The sequence below is a fragment of the Leucoraja erinacea genome, chromosome 14 (assembly GCF_028641065.1).
Source record: "Leucoraja erinacea ecotype New England chromosome 14, Leri_hhj_1, whole genome shotgun sequence".
In the NCBI taxonomy this organism is placed as follows: domain Eukaryota; kingdom Metazoa; phylum Chordata; class Chondrichthyes; order Rajiformes; family Rajidae; genus Leucoraja; species Leucoraja erinaceus.
Genome location: NC_073390.1, coordinates 7492440 through 7506229, shown reverse-complemented (window position 1 = coordinate 7506229; position 13790 = coordinate 7492440). Strand labels below are relative to the sequence as shown.

Sequence of the window (13790 nt, the reverse complement as noted above, 5' to 3'; positions counted from 1 at the left end):
TTTCTGAATATTAGCCAGTTCTCCCTCATACATTCATACAATGTTATGAGTTTTGTGCAACAATCATGTTGGGAGTGTGAGAAAAGGGTTAATAGAGATGGTTGATTTATACTAGAACTCTGAAATATAACTTAGAAAGAAATAAGGTGTCAGCAGAAGCCAGACTACTGGTAGAAGAAAGTAACAATATACAGAACAGAGAGAAATTCTAGATAAAAAGTAGCAAACAGATAGAAACTTCAGCAGAAGCCTTAGGAGTCTTTGACGTCAGGAGACGTTCCGAGACGTTCTCGTGGGAATATAAACCTTAGTGTTCTGATTGGAAGAAGCTCAATGGGGAGAGATGAGGGTGTGACAATAGTGTGAATGAAATGTATAAAGATAGAAAGCATCTCCATCTTCGTTGTGCCTCTAGGGGACATCAGAGGAGAGGCACCTATTCTGCAGAATATGAAATTAATAAAAACACTTCTCTGCCTGAATTTGTCTCAAAAGCGTTTGTGATTTTGAATCTCACAGGAGCATCTTACAGAATACCTTTTGAAACTCTACAAATGTCACCAACCAATTCCCTCTTCTCCATACTGGTAATTACATTCTCAGCCATGATTTAAGGTCATAATTTCATAAGTGATAGGAACTGAATTAGGCCATTCGGCCCGACATTCACTCATGGCTGATCTATCTCTCCCTCCTAACCCCACTCTCCTGCCTTTTCCCCATAACCCCAGACACCCATACTAATCAAGGATCTATCTATCTCTGCATTCAAAATATCCATTGACTTGGTTTCCACAGCCTTCTGTGCAAAACATTCCGCAGATTCACCACCCTCTGACTAAAGACATTTCCTTAATAAATCTCTTTGTAACCTGATTATGATTTACAAATTTACAAGTATCTGAATTACAATTTCACAATTTTGCTGACAAATATTCACTTATACATTCAATAACATTCAGAACATTTCACTGATGAAAATGTTGTATCGATGCACCTTTGCAGCACAGATAAAATCTGAACATCAAATAGAACTGTTGAACACATATTTCCTATTGAAGGATTATTATCTCATGTACGGTCATTTTGTTGGTATTATTGCATACATAGAATGAGCAGACAACAATGGACATCTTAATTACCATAACATTTCTCTCCATCTCCTATTAAATTGGTGGGACATGGACCACAGGTATAACCCTCGAGAGGTGCAGGTTGATCTTTGCAGGTATCATTTAAGAAACATTGGTTGTCTTGACAGGCATCAAAATCTTCAGTGCAATAATCACCAATATATGCAGGAGTACAGTTACATGCTGCAACCTAAATTGTCAACAGAAATTATATTGATTGATAAAGGATCCAGAGAGCTTTCATGTTCTAATTATTACTTTTTTTTGCTTGCCAGGCCCACATCCAAACATTACCATAACTGAATTGTCTACATCAAGATGGCATAGTCTATTTAGTTTTAGAGCTTCCAATAAAATAATATACTATTTGGAGCAATAACTAAGTTATTAAGCATGTCTTTGATTTAACTTACCACAAACATGGCATTATCTGATTCCATGCTGATAACTGATCTGGAATAATCACAGATTGAATTGATGCTGCAGTTGCATATTGTCAGTGTCAATCCCAGCTCAGAAGTGACCTTTGAATCATTGGCTTGTATTATGGCAAACACTGGAGTGGAGCTTGTTGGATGCCAAGAAAAGTTCCCATTTTCTATAGGTATAAAAGACAAAATCCTCAAGTGATTTCTAAAATGTTACACGTTCACATTGTACTATGTTGATTGAAATTATAAAATGTTAGTTCACTCAATGTCAAAATATTTCATACAATTTAAACTGACAGAGAAATTATCTGCAATAAACAAACGTTTACTGGAGTCCTCATGCTAACAGCATTGTTTTAGTTTTTGAGATACAGTGCAGAAACAGGCCCTTCAGCCCATCGAGTCTGCGCTGACCAGTGATCCCCATACACTAGCACTATCCTACATACTAGGGAAATGTTTACAATTTTTAACAAAGCCAATTAACCTACAAACCTGTACATCTTTGGCATGAGGGAGGAAACCGAAGACATCAGAAAAATCGACGCAGGTCTCGGGGAGAATGTGCAAACTCTGCACAGACAGCACCCATAGTCAGCATTGAGCCCAGGTCTCTGGTACTGTAAAGCAGTAGCTCTATTGCTGTGCCACCATGTCGCCCCTCATATATATATATATATATATATATATATATATGTGTGTGTGTGTATCAAGCACCTTCACATTTACTTTAATACTAGCTGCTAGTGATATTCTCTCTGCATTCACGATGTCCTCTTCATCCTACATAATCCACACACCAGATGGGTCTCCCCATCTTCAGTTTTCTATATCAGCTAAATGCTTTCATTGTCCTCGTCATCCAACACTCAATATCCCTCAACATCCTATGGTTCCCTGGTTTTGTTACCCTTGTTTTTCACCTTTGCAGAAATCTCTTCACATGTGATGACCCTGAACTCTTGTTATTTCTCCATTGAATGTTTTCCTCTGTGTAGAAGTATATGCTCCCACAACATCTTTACCAGATCCTGTCTTAGAGCCATAGAGCGATATAGTGTGGAAATAGACTCTTTGGCCCAACTTCCCCACACCGGTCAATATGTCCCAGCTACACTAGTCCCACCTGCCGGCATTTGATCCATATCCTTCCAAACCCGTACTACCCATGTTTCTAACTGTTTCTTAAATGTTGGGATAGTCCCTGTCTCAACTACCTCCTCTGGCAGCTTGTTCCATACACCCACCACCTTTTGTGTGAAAAAGTTTCCTATTAAATCTTTTCCCCATCACCTTGAACCTATGTCCTCTGGTCCTCGATTCACCTACTCTGTTGAAGAAACTCTGTGCATCTACTTGATTTATTCCTCTCATGATTTTATACACCTCTGTAAGAACACCCCTCATCCCCCTGCACTCCAAGGAATAGAGACCCAGCCTACTCAACCTCTACCTATAGCTCACACCCTCTAGTCCCGGCAACATCCTCGTAAATCTTCTCTTTCTTATCTTTCTTATAACATGGTGCCCAGAAGTGAACACAATACTCTCAATGCAGTTTCACCAACGTCTTATACAATTGCAACATGACCTCCCAACCTCTATACTCAAATTTTAATGACATTTTTATGAAATTATCTTAATGAAATTGACTTTCTTTGATGGATCATGACGTGGGGCATGGCAGTTGGGACATATGAAATCAGATGCTGGCAACACTTGCTAAGACTTTTGTGGCCGTGGTGTTTGCAGAGACAGCTGCTGGAGTCCCTACATCCGCTGGGTGCGCATTCAGATCGAGCACAGTTGCATTGCACAGCAGCGGAAGGAACCGATTGCATCACCAGGGCCAGGCCAATCCCCACATCACCATTTAATGCTGCCAGGAAACCAGCCCTGAATGTGGGAATACAAGAAATAGTGCAAGTGCCAGCAGCATAATCAAGGTGAAGTCGGATCCTGGCCACTCCCTATTCTCCTCTCTGCCATCGGGCATAAGGTATAGAAGTATGAAAACACACACCTCCAGATTCAGGGACAGTTTCTTCCCCGCTGTTTTCAGGCAACTGAATCATCCTACCACAGCTAGAGAGCAATCCTGAATTCTATCTAACTCATTTGTTATCCTTGGACTATCTTTGATCGGACTTTATTGGCTTGACCTTGCACTTAATGTTATTCCCTTATCATGTATCTGTACACTGTAAATGTCTCGATTGTATTGTCTTTCCACTGACTGGATAGCACGCAACAAAATATTTTCACTGTACTTCGGTACATGTGACAATAAATTAAACTGAAATGAAACTGATATGTATCATCCAAAAAATGCTATGAGGTTTCTTGCCTAGGCTACTCCAGCAATCATAACATACCCACATCCTTTACCTTCAAGATTGAAGATACCACCATCTGTAGATCCTCCTCCAAGTCACACACAATCTTGGCAATACCAATCATTCATCACCACTGGATTCAAATCCTGCAACTCCTTACTGAACAGCACTGTGACAATATCTTCAATGGAAAGGCTGCAGTGGTACAATAATGTAGCTCATTCCCACCTTCACAAAGGCAATTATGGATGGTCCATAAATACTGGTTTGGCCAGTAGAGATCACAAGTTAACTAAAGAAGGTAACCAATCAACCAAATTAGATCTAAATTCTTTGATTCCAGAAAGAGTCATTTGAATTCTCAGGAGAACAACATTAAAAACATGAAAAACCATTGGGATTCCAATACATTTAGATGACTTTTAAAATAAATTCTGTACTAAAACATAAATAGAAATATGGAAACATAGAAAACTTTGACCAGCACCACCATTGAATATGATCATGGCTGATCATCCTAAATCAGTATCCCACTCCTGCTTTCTCCCCATATTCCTTTATTCTGCTAGCCCTAAGAGCTATATTTAACTCTTGCTTGAATACATCCAGTGAATTGGCCTTCACTGCCTTCTGCCTTCTGCCTTCTAATTGGCCTCCACTGAATTCCACAGATTCACAACTCAGGGTATAAAATAATTTCCTCATCTGTCCTAAGTGGCCTACCCCTTATTCTTAAACTGGGACACCTGGTTCTGGACTCCTCAACAGAGGGAACATTTCCCCTGCATCTATCCCGTCTAATCCCTCAAGAATGTTATATTTCTATAAGATTTGCTCTCATCCTTCTAAATTCCAGTGAATATAAGCTGCCTTCTTGTTCTTGCCACCAAAGTGGATAACCTCACATTTATCCATATATTGCATCTGCCATGCATCTGCCCACTCACCCGACCTATCCAAGTCACCCTGCAGCCTCATAGCATCCTCTTCGCTGCTCACACTGCCACCCAGCTTTGTGTCATCCGTTGTGTCAACTATGAGCTAAGCAATTGTATTCCTCCTCTCTTGAGTTCCCAGTTTTTCTCAAGTATCCCCTTTGCTACTACATGCAGATGGTCAAGCACCCATAATCAAAATATCATCTTCGGTGTCGATTGAATTTCAACCTAATACATAACTAGAGCGGTAAATAAATGTGACAAAAGTCACGAATATCCAATCCTTACTTGTCATTGTGATATCTGATGAATTAGTCAAGACTACAAATGTCACATCATCATTGTTGGCATCAGTAGCAGTAAAAAGAATGAAAACAGGTTCATTGAGACGAGTCTGAAGGGATGATTCTCCAGTGATGTTAGGAGGGAAATTATCTGTGAAAAATACATGACTGTTATTCAAAGTCTTCAGTCTTATGTTACCTTCAGCGTGCAAACAAATTTAAGACATTATACTCAAAATCATGATGTATGTGGATTTCATTTATGAAAAATTCAAACCAACTCAGTGTTGGGGAGGCAGAAATTCATCGGTGGTTTAAAATCCACAATGGTTTGGTGACTCGTAAAGGATCCAGGTGAGATTTGTGGACAACAACACAATTTATAATAGTGTAGTGTCTGCTCACACAGCTGCCAATTGCTTTAAGTGAACTATTGGTTTAAAAAAATTAAGGTCTTTTGGCATGCAACAGAATTTCCAGCCTGGAAATTTCATTTTGTTTCCAAGTTCAGAGTAACATAGAAATAAAATTGCAATATCATGTTTCATGCTACTTTTCAGATATTGAATACTGAACAGATGACCTCATTATATTAACTTCCTATCACTTATATTTGGAACATTCATTGTCACAATACATTACGGCATGGTGGCGCAGCGGTAGAGTTGCTGCCTTGACGACCTGTCCCACTTAGGCTATTTTTTAGGTGACTACAGGTGGCTAGGCTGTCGCCACATGGTTGCCAGGGTGTCGACTATATGGTCATGAGCAGTCTCCTCAGTCGCCCAAAGAGTCACAGCGTCTTTCTGGGGTGGGAGAATGCAACCTTCACATGGTCCGCCCTGTTTCGACAAATGCATTCAACCTGGCGAGCACAATCAAATAGAACAAGTTGACCTACAAAGATAGGCTGTGCACGCCATTCACAAGAAAAAGAAGCATCTTTCTGGTCAATGCTGGGTTTTCAACATGTTCAAATATTTTTGGCGACAGTGGGTTGATGCCAATGAGCGTAGCTTGACTTCTCCAGATGTAGGTGCTGTCGTAGGTTGTCACCAGGTGACGACTTTGGTGAATTCCATTGACGGCTACCTACGTCAACCGGCGACAGGTACCGCGACTGAATTGTCTTCAGTTGTCTTCAGTTGTCGTCGACAGGGTCATAGCTTGTCATGGCTTGTCGCGGGTGGATGTAGATTGACTTCGGTTGTCGTAGGTTGTCGCCTGTGCGGTCGTAGGTGGACGTCCTAATGGGTTGCCGGTTGTCGGTAGCTTGCTGTAGCTTGACTTTGTTGTAGCTTGTCGTAGACATTGTCGTGGGGGGGGGGGTCCAGTCCAGTCCAGTCGACCTGCTAAGACTATGACAGTCGCCGGCAGTCACCTAAAAAATTGCCTAAGTGGGACAGGCCCTATACAGCGCCAGAGACCTGGGTTCAATACCAACTATGGGTGCTGCCTGTATGGAGTTTGTATGTTCTCCCCGTGATCGTGTGGGTTTTCTCTGAGATCTTTGGTTTCCTCCCACACTCCTCCCACACTCCAAAGAAGCACAGGTTTGTAGGTTAATTGGCTTGGTATATATGTAAATTGCCCCCAGGATAGTGTTAATGTGTGGGGATCGCTGGTCAGTGTGGACTTGGTGAGCCGAAGGGCCTGATTCCAGGCTGTATCTCTAAACTCAACTAAACCTAATACCAGGTCAATAGTATTTTCTATATTTTATGCAGTAATAATATGACAAGTTCAGGCAAGGGGCTGAAGGACAGTTAAAATAAATGTCCAGAAGTTTCAGTCTTGATGTGCCACCTGAATTTTATCCTTGCAGAAACGTCATCAATAAAAGTATTGAATGGAATGGTTTCTGCATGTGTGAAAGAAAATAATCTTGCCACCAGTTAAGTATTGAGATCAGTGATGTAAGGCATCTGTCACTCACTCAGGCACCCAAAATTACACGTATAGAATTTCATTACAAATATTAATTGTTGACAGGATATTTTAAAACTGTTTAATGTTAAATTTATAAAGCAGTTGTTCTTTTCCTTAATCCTGATACACTCTTTCTGGATCTGTTTTGACATTTAATCCATCCATTTGATTTTATACTTCCAACTTTCAGTGTCAAGAGAGTGGGGGAAATTGAAAGGTGCAATTTAAAGGCAACTACTTGAGTGGTTAATTGAGTAGCAAATAAAAATATGGAAAAGATCATAGCGGAGCTACCGTTTTGAGGAGAGGCTGTGTAGAGGTGAAGTGCTGTGGGGGGGTTAAATGTGGGACTGGCTCAGGTGTTTTCGGTGAGGATAATGAAATCATCAGAATCACACATGCCCAGCCGTCTCTGATAGAGACGGCTGGGCATGTGTGATTCTGATGATTTCATTATTGGTTTAGTTGCAGTGGTATTCTGCCATTCAATTATGGCTGATCTGTCTCTCCCTCCCAACCCCATTCTTCAGCCTTCTCCCCATAACCTCTGACATCCGAACTAATCAAGAATCTATCTATCTCTGCCTTAACAATTTCCACTGATGGCCTCCACAGCCTTCTGTGGCAAAGAATTCCACAGGTTAACCACCTTCTTCTCATGGGCGGAATTCATTTATAAAACAAGGGGGGGTGGGGGGGGCACAAAGAGAGAGGGCATAGAGGGGACAGAGAGAGGGTAGAGAGAGAGGGCAGAGACGAATGATCGCACGTTATAACATGCTGCCGATCCATTCTGATTGCTGCCCCCGGCACCGACCAATTCTGTCTGCTGCCGAACAACCCACCCTTCCCCAACCCCCTCACATTGCACCCTTCATCACGGCGGCCCGGTGATGTCTCAGCTCGGACAATTTAAGGGACCAACCCGGTAACAACTAAGAGCAGCTCGGGGCTGCCGTGCTCCCTGACTCGAATCAACTCGATTGACACACGGTCTATCTTGCCACTGAGCTTGCTGTGGGCTGGATAAAACCACGTTTAGACGGGGTGGAATTTGTCAAATGTGTTCAGGAAAATTCCTGCAATTTGTCGGGGGTCCCACAAGGGAGAGGGAAATGCTTGTTCTCGTTTTGGGAAATTGGGAGGGGAAAGTTGAAGAAGTGTTTGTGAATGAGACGTTTGAGACCAGTGACCTCTGTTCTATTAGGTTTAGGATAGTTATGGATAGTGACAGAGTGGGGCCATGAGTTAAAATTCTAAATTGTGGCAAAGTTAACTTTGGAGATATAGGATAGGAACTCGCTCAAGTTGCTTGGAGCAGGTTGCTTAAAGGAAAAAGAATGTTAGGAAAGTGGAATGTATTTAGATGTGTGCTGGCAAGAGTCCAGGACATGCATGTTCCTGTTATAGTGTAGGGCAAGAAAGGTGAGGCTTCGGAAGCTTGGATGGTGAAATTGAGGCTCCAGTCAAGAGTAGGAAGGAGGCATGCGGCAGGTATAAGCAGCTGGGGTCATGTGTATCACTGGAGGAGTTCCGGGAACTGAGGTGTAAGCTACAAAAGGAGACGAGGATGGGAAAAAGTGTAGAGGAGAACGCTCTGACAGATAACATTGAGTATAATCCCAAGGGATTATGTACAGTACATATAAGACAAAACGGTAACCAGAGAGAGAGAATGAGACCCCTCAGGAATCAAAGTGGTCAACTCTGTGTGGAGCCACAGGAGATGGACAAGGTCATGGAGAAACCATGGAGAAAAACATGAGGAATGAGCAGCGGCAGGCTGTAGATTGGACTGTTCTGTGACCTTTTGTAACTGTCGACACCAAATGTGTCGAGGTCACTGCTTAGATTCGGTCTGCTGTATGAAAAACAAAGCATTTCACTGTACCTAGGTACACGTGACAATAAATTATCCTTGAATATTCAAGAAAGCCTACAGGTAAAAGCCTAGGATCAGTTAATAGAGCAATTAAGCTAACATTTGTGATCAGAAGATACTGGAGAGTAATCTAAGGGATAAGATATACATGCATTTAAATGGACAATGGCAGGTTAGAGGATAGTCAGCATGGTTTTGTACATGTGAGGTTGTATCTCGTGAATCTGATTGAATTTTTTGAAGAAGTGACCAAAAAGGTTGATAAGGACATTGCTGGAGATATGGATTTCAGCAAAACATTCCACAAGTTTCCGCATGGTAGGCTGCTCTGGAACGCTAGATCGCATGTGATGCAAGATAGCTGAATGGATGTAAAATTGGCTTCATGGAAGGAAGCAGAGGGTGGTGGTGGAAGGTTGCTTTTCAGGCTGGAGGCCTGTGACTAGTGGTATGTTCAGTGCTGGGTCCATTGCTGTTTGTCACCTATATCATTGATTTGGATGAGAACATACAAGGCATGGTTAGCAAGTTTGCAGATGATACAAAATTAGGTGGTATTAAAGATAGTGAAGATGGTTGTCAAAAATTGCAGCAGGATCTTGATAGGGTGGGCAGTTGGGCTGAGGAATGGTTGATGGAATTGAATACAGAAAAATATCAGGTGTTGGATTTGGGAAGTGTAACATGGGCAAGACCATAGCTGTGAATGGTAGGGCTCTGAGAAGTGTTGTAGAGCAGAGGGATCTAGGAATGCAGGTGCATAGTTCCTTGAAAGTGGCATCACAGGTAGATAGGGTGGTCAAAAAGACTTTTGGCTCATTGGCCTTCATCAGTCAGAGTATTGAGAATTGAAGTTGGGGGGTCATGCTGCAGTTTTATAAAGATGTTGGTCAGGCCACATTTAGAGTATAGTGTTCAGTTTTGGTCACCATGTTACTGGAAAGATATTGCCAAGCTGGAAAGGGTGCAGAGAATATTTGTGAGGATGGTGCCAGGACTCGAGGGCCTGAGCTATAGGGCGAGGTTGAGCAGGTAGGATGTTATTCCTAGAAGAGCAGGAGGATGAGAGTGGAACTTAAAGACGTGTACAAAATCATGGGGGGAATAGATTGGGTAAACACAGAGTCTTTTGCCCTGATTAGGGAAATTGAGAACCTGAGGACATAGGTTTAAGGTGAAGGGTGAAAGATTAAATAGGAGCCCGAGGGGTAGCTTTTTTAAAATTATAACTGAATACTCACAATTTATATTTGCTCTCTTTCAAATGGTTTGGTTCAATTAGATAAATGGTTGTTCATCCTGTTCACATTGACCTCACAACCCAGTTTCCCTCACTACATTGTAAGCAGCCCACAATTTCAACAATTTACCAAGCAAAAAAAAACCCCATTTAACCTTGCAAGCGCAAGTGTAACAGAACAAATCTGCCATTGAGAATAAATAAAAATCGGGACTAATAATCCATCACCAGCTACAACATTATGAAAAACTGTGCCTATGATAACATTAGCAAAAAAACAATACATACTCATGGTGCTGTTCTGTGCTGCAAACGTATTCACGCTTTGTAATGTTGCTGCTCCAAAGGAAAAATCATTTGTACTCAAAATATCAAAAATGCAATCATCACTTCCTTGGCACGTTTTATTAGCTTTGTCGATTTTTTCTTTGTCCGTGGTTTGCAAAAGCTCATCATAAAATTTAGGCACAAAACTGTTGTTGTTGTAAGTGTACCAAGTCTCTCCAGCAGTTGTGTTATATGTAAATATACTGTCATTCGCTGTTGTTTTCCCTAGAAAACACAAACAGAGAAATGTAATCAGAATTATGATATAATTAGGAAATTAATTAAATACTAGGCAATCATTTCAGTAACTAGAACAATATTTTTAAGTACATGAAAACTGTGACTTACATGTAAGGCCAAAGTCAAAGAAAATCTGAGTGTCATTGGGCAATTTAATTCCATTATATTCAAGGTATCGTCCATCAGCAGCTTTAAAGTCATCTGTTTTGTCATCATTCCAGACTCCTAGTAAAAAAACCAGGAAAGAATTTTGTGGTTATACCACCTATTCCTATACTTTACTCTGGTTCAAAACTTCTAAAATTACTTTACACTACCAACTAAATTGAGGAGAAAGGAACTGTAAAATGAAAACTGTAACTGTTTCCAAGTTTAGGAAAAGCTTTGTCCCAACAATCATCAGGCTATTAAACACTGCAACCTTCAAAGAAGCTCTAAACTAAGAATTGGGGGCATTGGTTTTGTCTTTTTGCACAATTATTGTTTGTTAGCTTTTATGTTTATTTGTGTGCGTTAGGGGACCAGGCCTCCCATGTGACAGGGACCCAACAGGTCCCACTTAGTCTAGTATGACAAGAAAACACTTGAACATGCAGGAAATGTGAATTTACAAGCAGTCAAAATTAGCCTAAACTCTTAGCAGAGACATGAGAAACAGCTTGCTACAGGTCGAACCTTTCATGACCTAATTTCAAAGAACTATGTAGCCATTGTAGGTACACAAAAAAGCTGGAGAAACTCAGCGGGTGCAGCAGCATCTATGGAGCGAAGGAAATAGGCAACGTTTCGGGCCGAAACCCTTCTTCAGACTGATCGGGGGCTGGGGTGGGCGGGGACAAGAAAGGAAAAAGGAGGAGGAGCCCGAAGGCTGGGGGATGGGAGGAGACAGCAGGGGGACTGAGGAAGGGGAGGAGACAGCAAGGACTAACAAGATTGGGAGAATTCGATGTTCATGCCCCCAGGATGCAGACTCCTCAAACGGAATATGAGGTGCTGTTCCTCCAATTTCCGGTGCTGCTCGCTGTGGCCATGGAGGGGACCCAGGACAGAGAGGTCGGACACGGAGTGGGACGGGGAGTTGAAGTGCTGAGCCACCGGGAGGTCAGCTTGGTTATTGCGGACCGAGCGGAGGTGTTCGGCGAAACTATCGCCCAACCTCCGCTTGGTCTCACCGATATAGATCTGCTGACATCTAGAGCAGCGGACGCAATAGATGAGGTTGGAAGAGATGCAGGTAAACCTCTGTCGCACCTGGAACGATTGCTTGGGTCCTTGAACGGAGTCGAGGGGGGAGGTAAAGGGACAAGTCTTGCATCTCTTGCGGTTGCAAGGGAAAGTGTCCGGGGAGGGGGTGGTACGAGAGGGAAGGGAAGAATTGACAAGGGAGTTATGGAGGGAGCGGTCTTTGCGAAAGGCAGATATGGGGGGAGATGGGAAGATGTGGCGAGTGGTGGGGTCACGTTGGAGGTGGCGAAACTGACGGAGGATTACTTTTTGTATGTGACGGCTGGTGGGGTGAAAGGTGAGGACTAGGGGGGCTCGGCCCTTGTTGCGAGTGGGGGGATGGGGAGAGAGAGCAGTGTTGCGGGGTATGGAAGAGACCCTGGTGCGAGCCTCATTTATGGTGGAGGAGGGGAACCCCCGTTCCCTGAATAATGAGGACATTTCAGATGTCCTGGTGTTGAACGCCTCATCCGTGGAGCAGATGCGGCGTAGACGGAGGAATTGGGAGTAGGGGATGGAGTCCTTACAGGAAGCAGAGTGGGAAGAAGTGTAGTCCAGATAGCCATGGGAGTCAGTGGGTTTATAGTGTATGTCGGTCAGAAGTCTATCACCTGCAATGGAGATAGTGAGGTCAAGGAATGGCAGGGAAGTGTCGGAAATGGTCCAGGTGTATTTGAGTGCCGGATGGAAGTTAGTGGTGAAGTGGATGAAGTCAGTCAGTTGTGTGCGGGTGCAGGAGGTGGCACCAAAGCAGTCGTCGATGTAGCGGAGGTAGAGGTCGGGGATGGGGCCCTGGTATGTGTTGAACAAGGATTGCTCGACGTAACCGACAAATATGCAGGCATAGCTGGGGCCCATGCGTGTGCCCATAGCTACGCCTTGTATTTGGAGGAAATGGGAGGAGTCGAACGTGAAGTTATTGAGGGTAAGGACCAGCTCCGCTAGGCGGAGGAGAGTGTCAGTGGTTGGGTATAGGTTGCTTCTCTGGTCGAGGAAGAACCGGAGGGCTTTGAGACCATCGTGGTGGGGGATGGAGGTGTAGAGTGACTGGACGTCCATGGTGAAGATGAGGGGGTGAGGGCCTAGAGAATGGAATGCGCGGAGACGACGGAGAGTGTCTGAGGTGTATTGAACATAGGTAGGGAGGGATTTAACCAAGGGTGATAGGATGGAGTCAAGGTATTTGGAAATGAGTTCGGTGGGGCATGAACAGGCAGAGACAATGGGTCTTCCGGGACAGTCAGGTTTGTGGAATTTAGGGAGAAGGTAAAATCGGGCTGTGCGGGGCTGGGGAACGATGAGGTTGGAGGCTCGGTCGGGTAGGGCATTGGAGTGGATGAAGTCAGTGATGGTGCTGGAGATGGTGGCCTGGTGCTCGTCAGTGGGGTCATGGTCCACGGGTAAGTAGGAGGAGGTGTCCGAGAGTTGGCGCGTGGCCTCAGCTTTGTAGAGATCGGTGCGCTAGACTACCACAGCACCTCCCTTGTCAGCGGGTTTGATAACCAAATCTGGGTTGTTGCGGAGTGAGTCGATGGCAGAACGTTCATGTGGTGAGAGATTGGAGTGAGACAGGGGAGTGGAGAAATTGAGGCGGTTGATGTCGCGACGGCAGTTATTGATGAAAAGTTCTAAAGCCGGAAATTGGCCACAAGGGGGGTTCCACGAGGAGGGGGTGCGTTGGAGATGGGAAAAGGGGTCATCAGTGGATCAGTGGGGGGCGAGGACTCCTTCCCATGGAAGTACGCTGTGAGGCAGAGGCGACAGTAGAAGCGCTCCAAGTCGTGGTGGGCGCGGAATTCATTGAGGTGGGGACGGAGGGGGACAAA

General features: G+C 43.6%; 1 protein-coding gene across 2 annotated transcripts in view; it reads right to left on the bottom strand.

Moving 5' to 3' along the window:
* The window catches only part of LOC129703234 (mucin-like protein), a 155051-nt gene that overhangs the window by 54862 nt on the left and 86399 nt on the right, over positions 1 to 13790 (bottom strand). For both annotated transcript variants that reach the window (XM_055645528.1, XM_055645529.1), the window contains 5 exons: positions 10849 to 10965; positions 10462 to 10725; positions 5127 to 5273; positions 1547 to 1731; positions 1143 to 1323 (listed from right to left, as the gene is read on the bottom strand). In XM_055645528.1, the coding sequence (XP_055501503.1) occupies positions 1143 to 1323; positions 1547 to 1731; positions 5127 to 5273; positions 10462 to 10725; positions 10849 to 10965 (894 nt within the window). The remainder of the gene's footprint in view (positions 1 to 1142; positions 1324 to 1546; positions 1732 to 5126; positions 5274 to 10461; positions 10726 to 10848; positions 10966 to 13790) is intronic.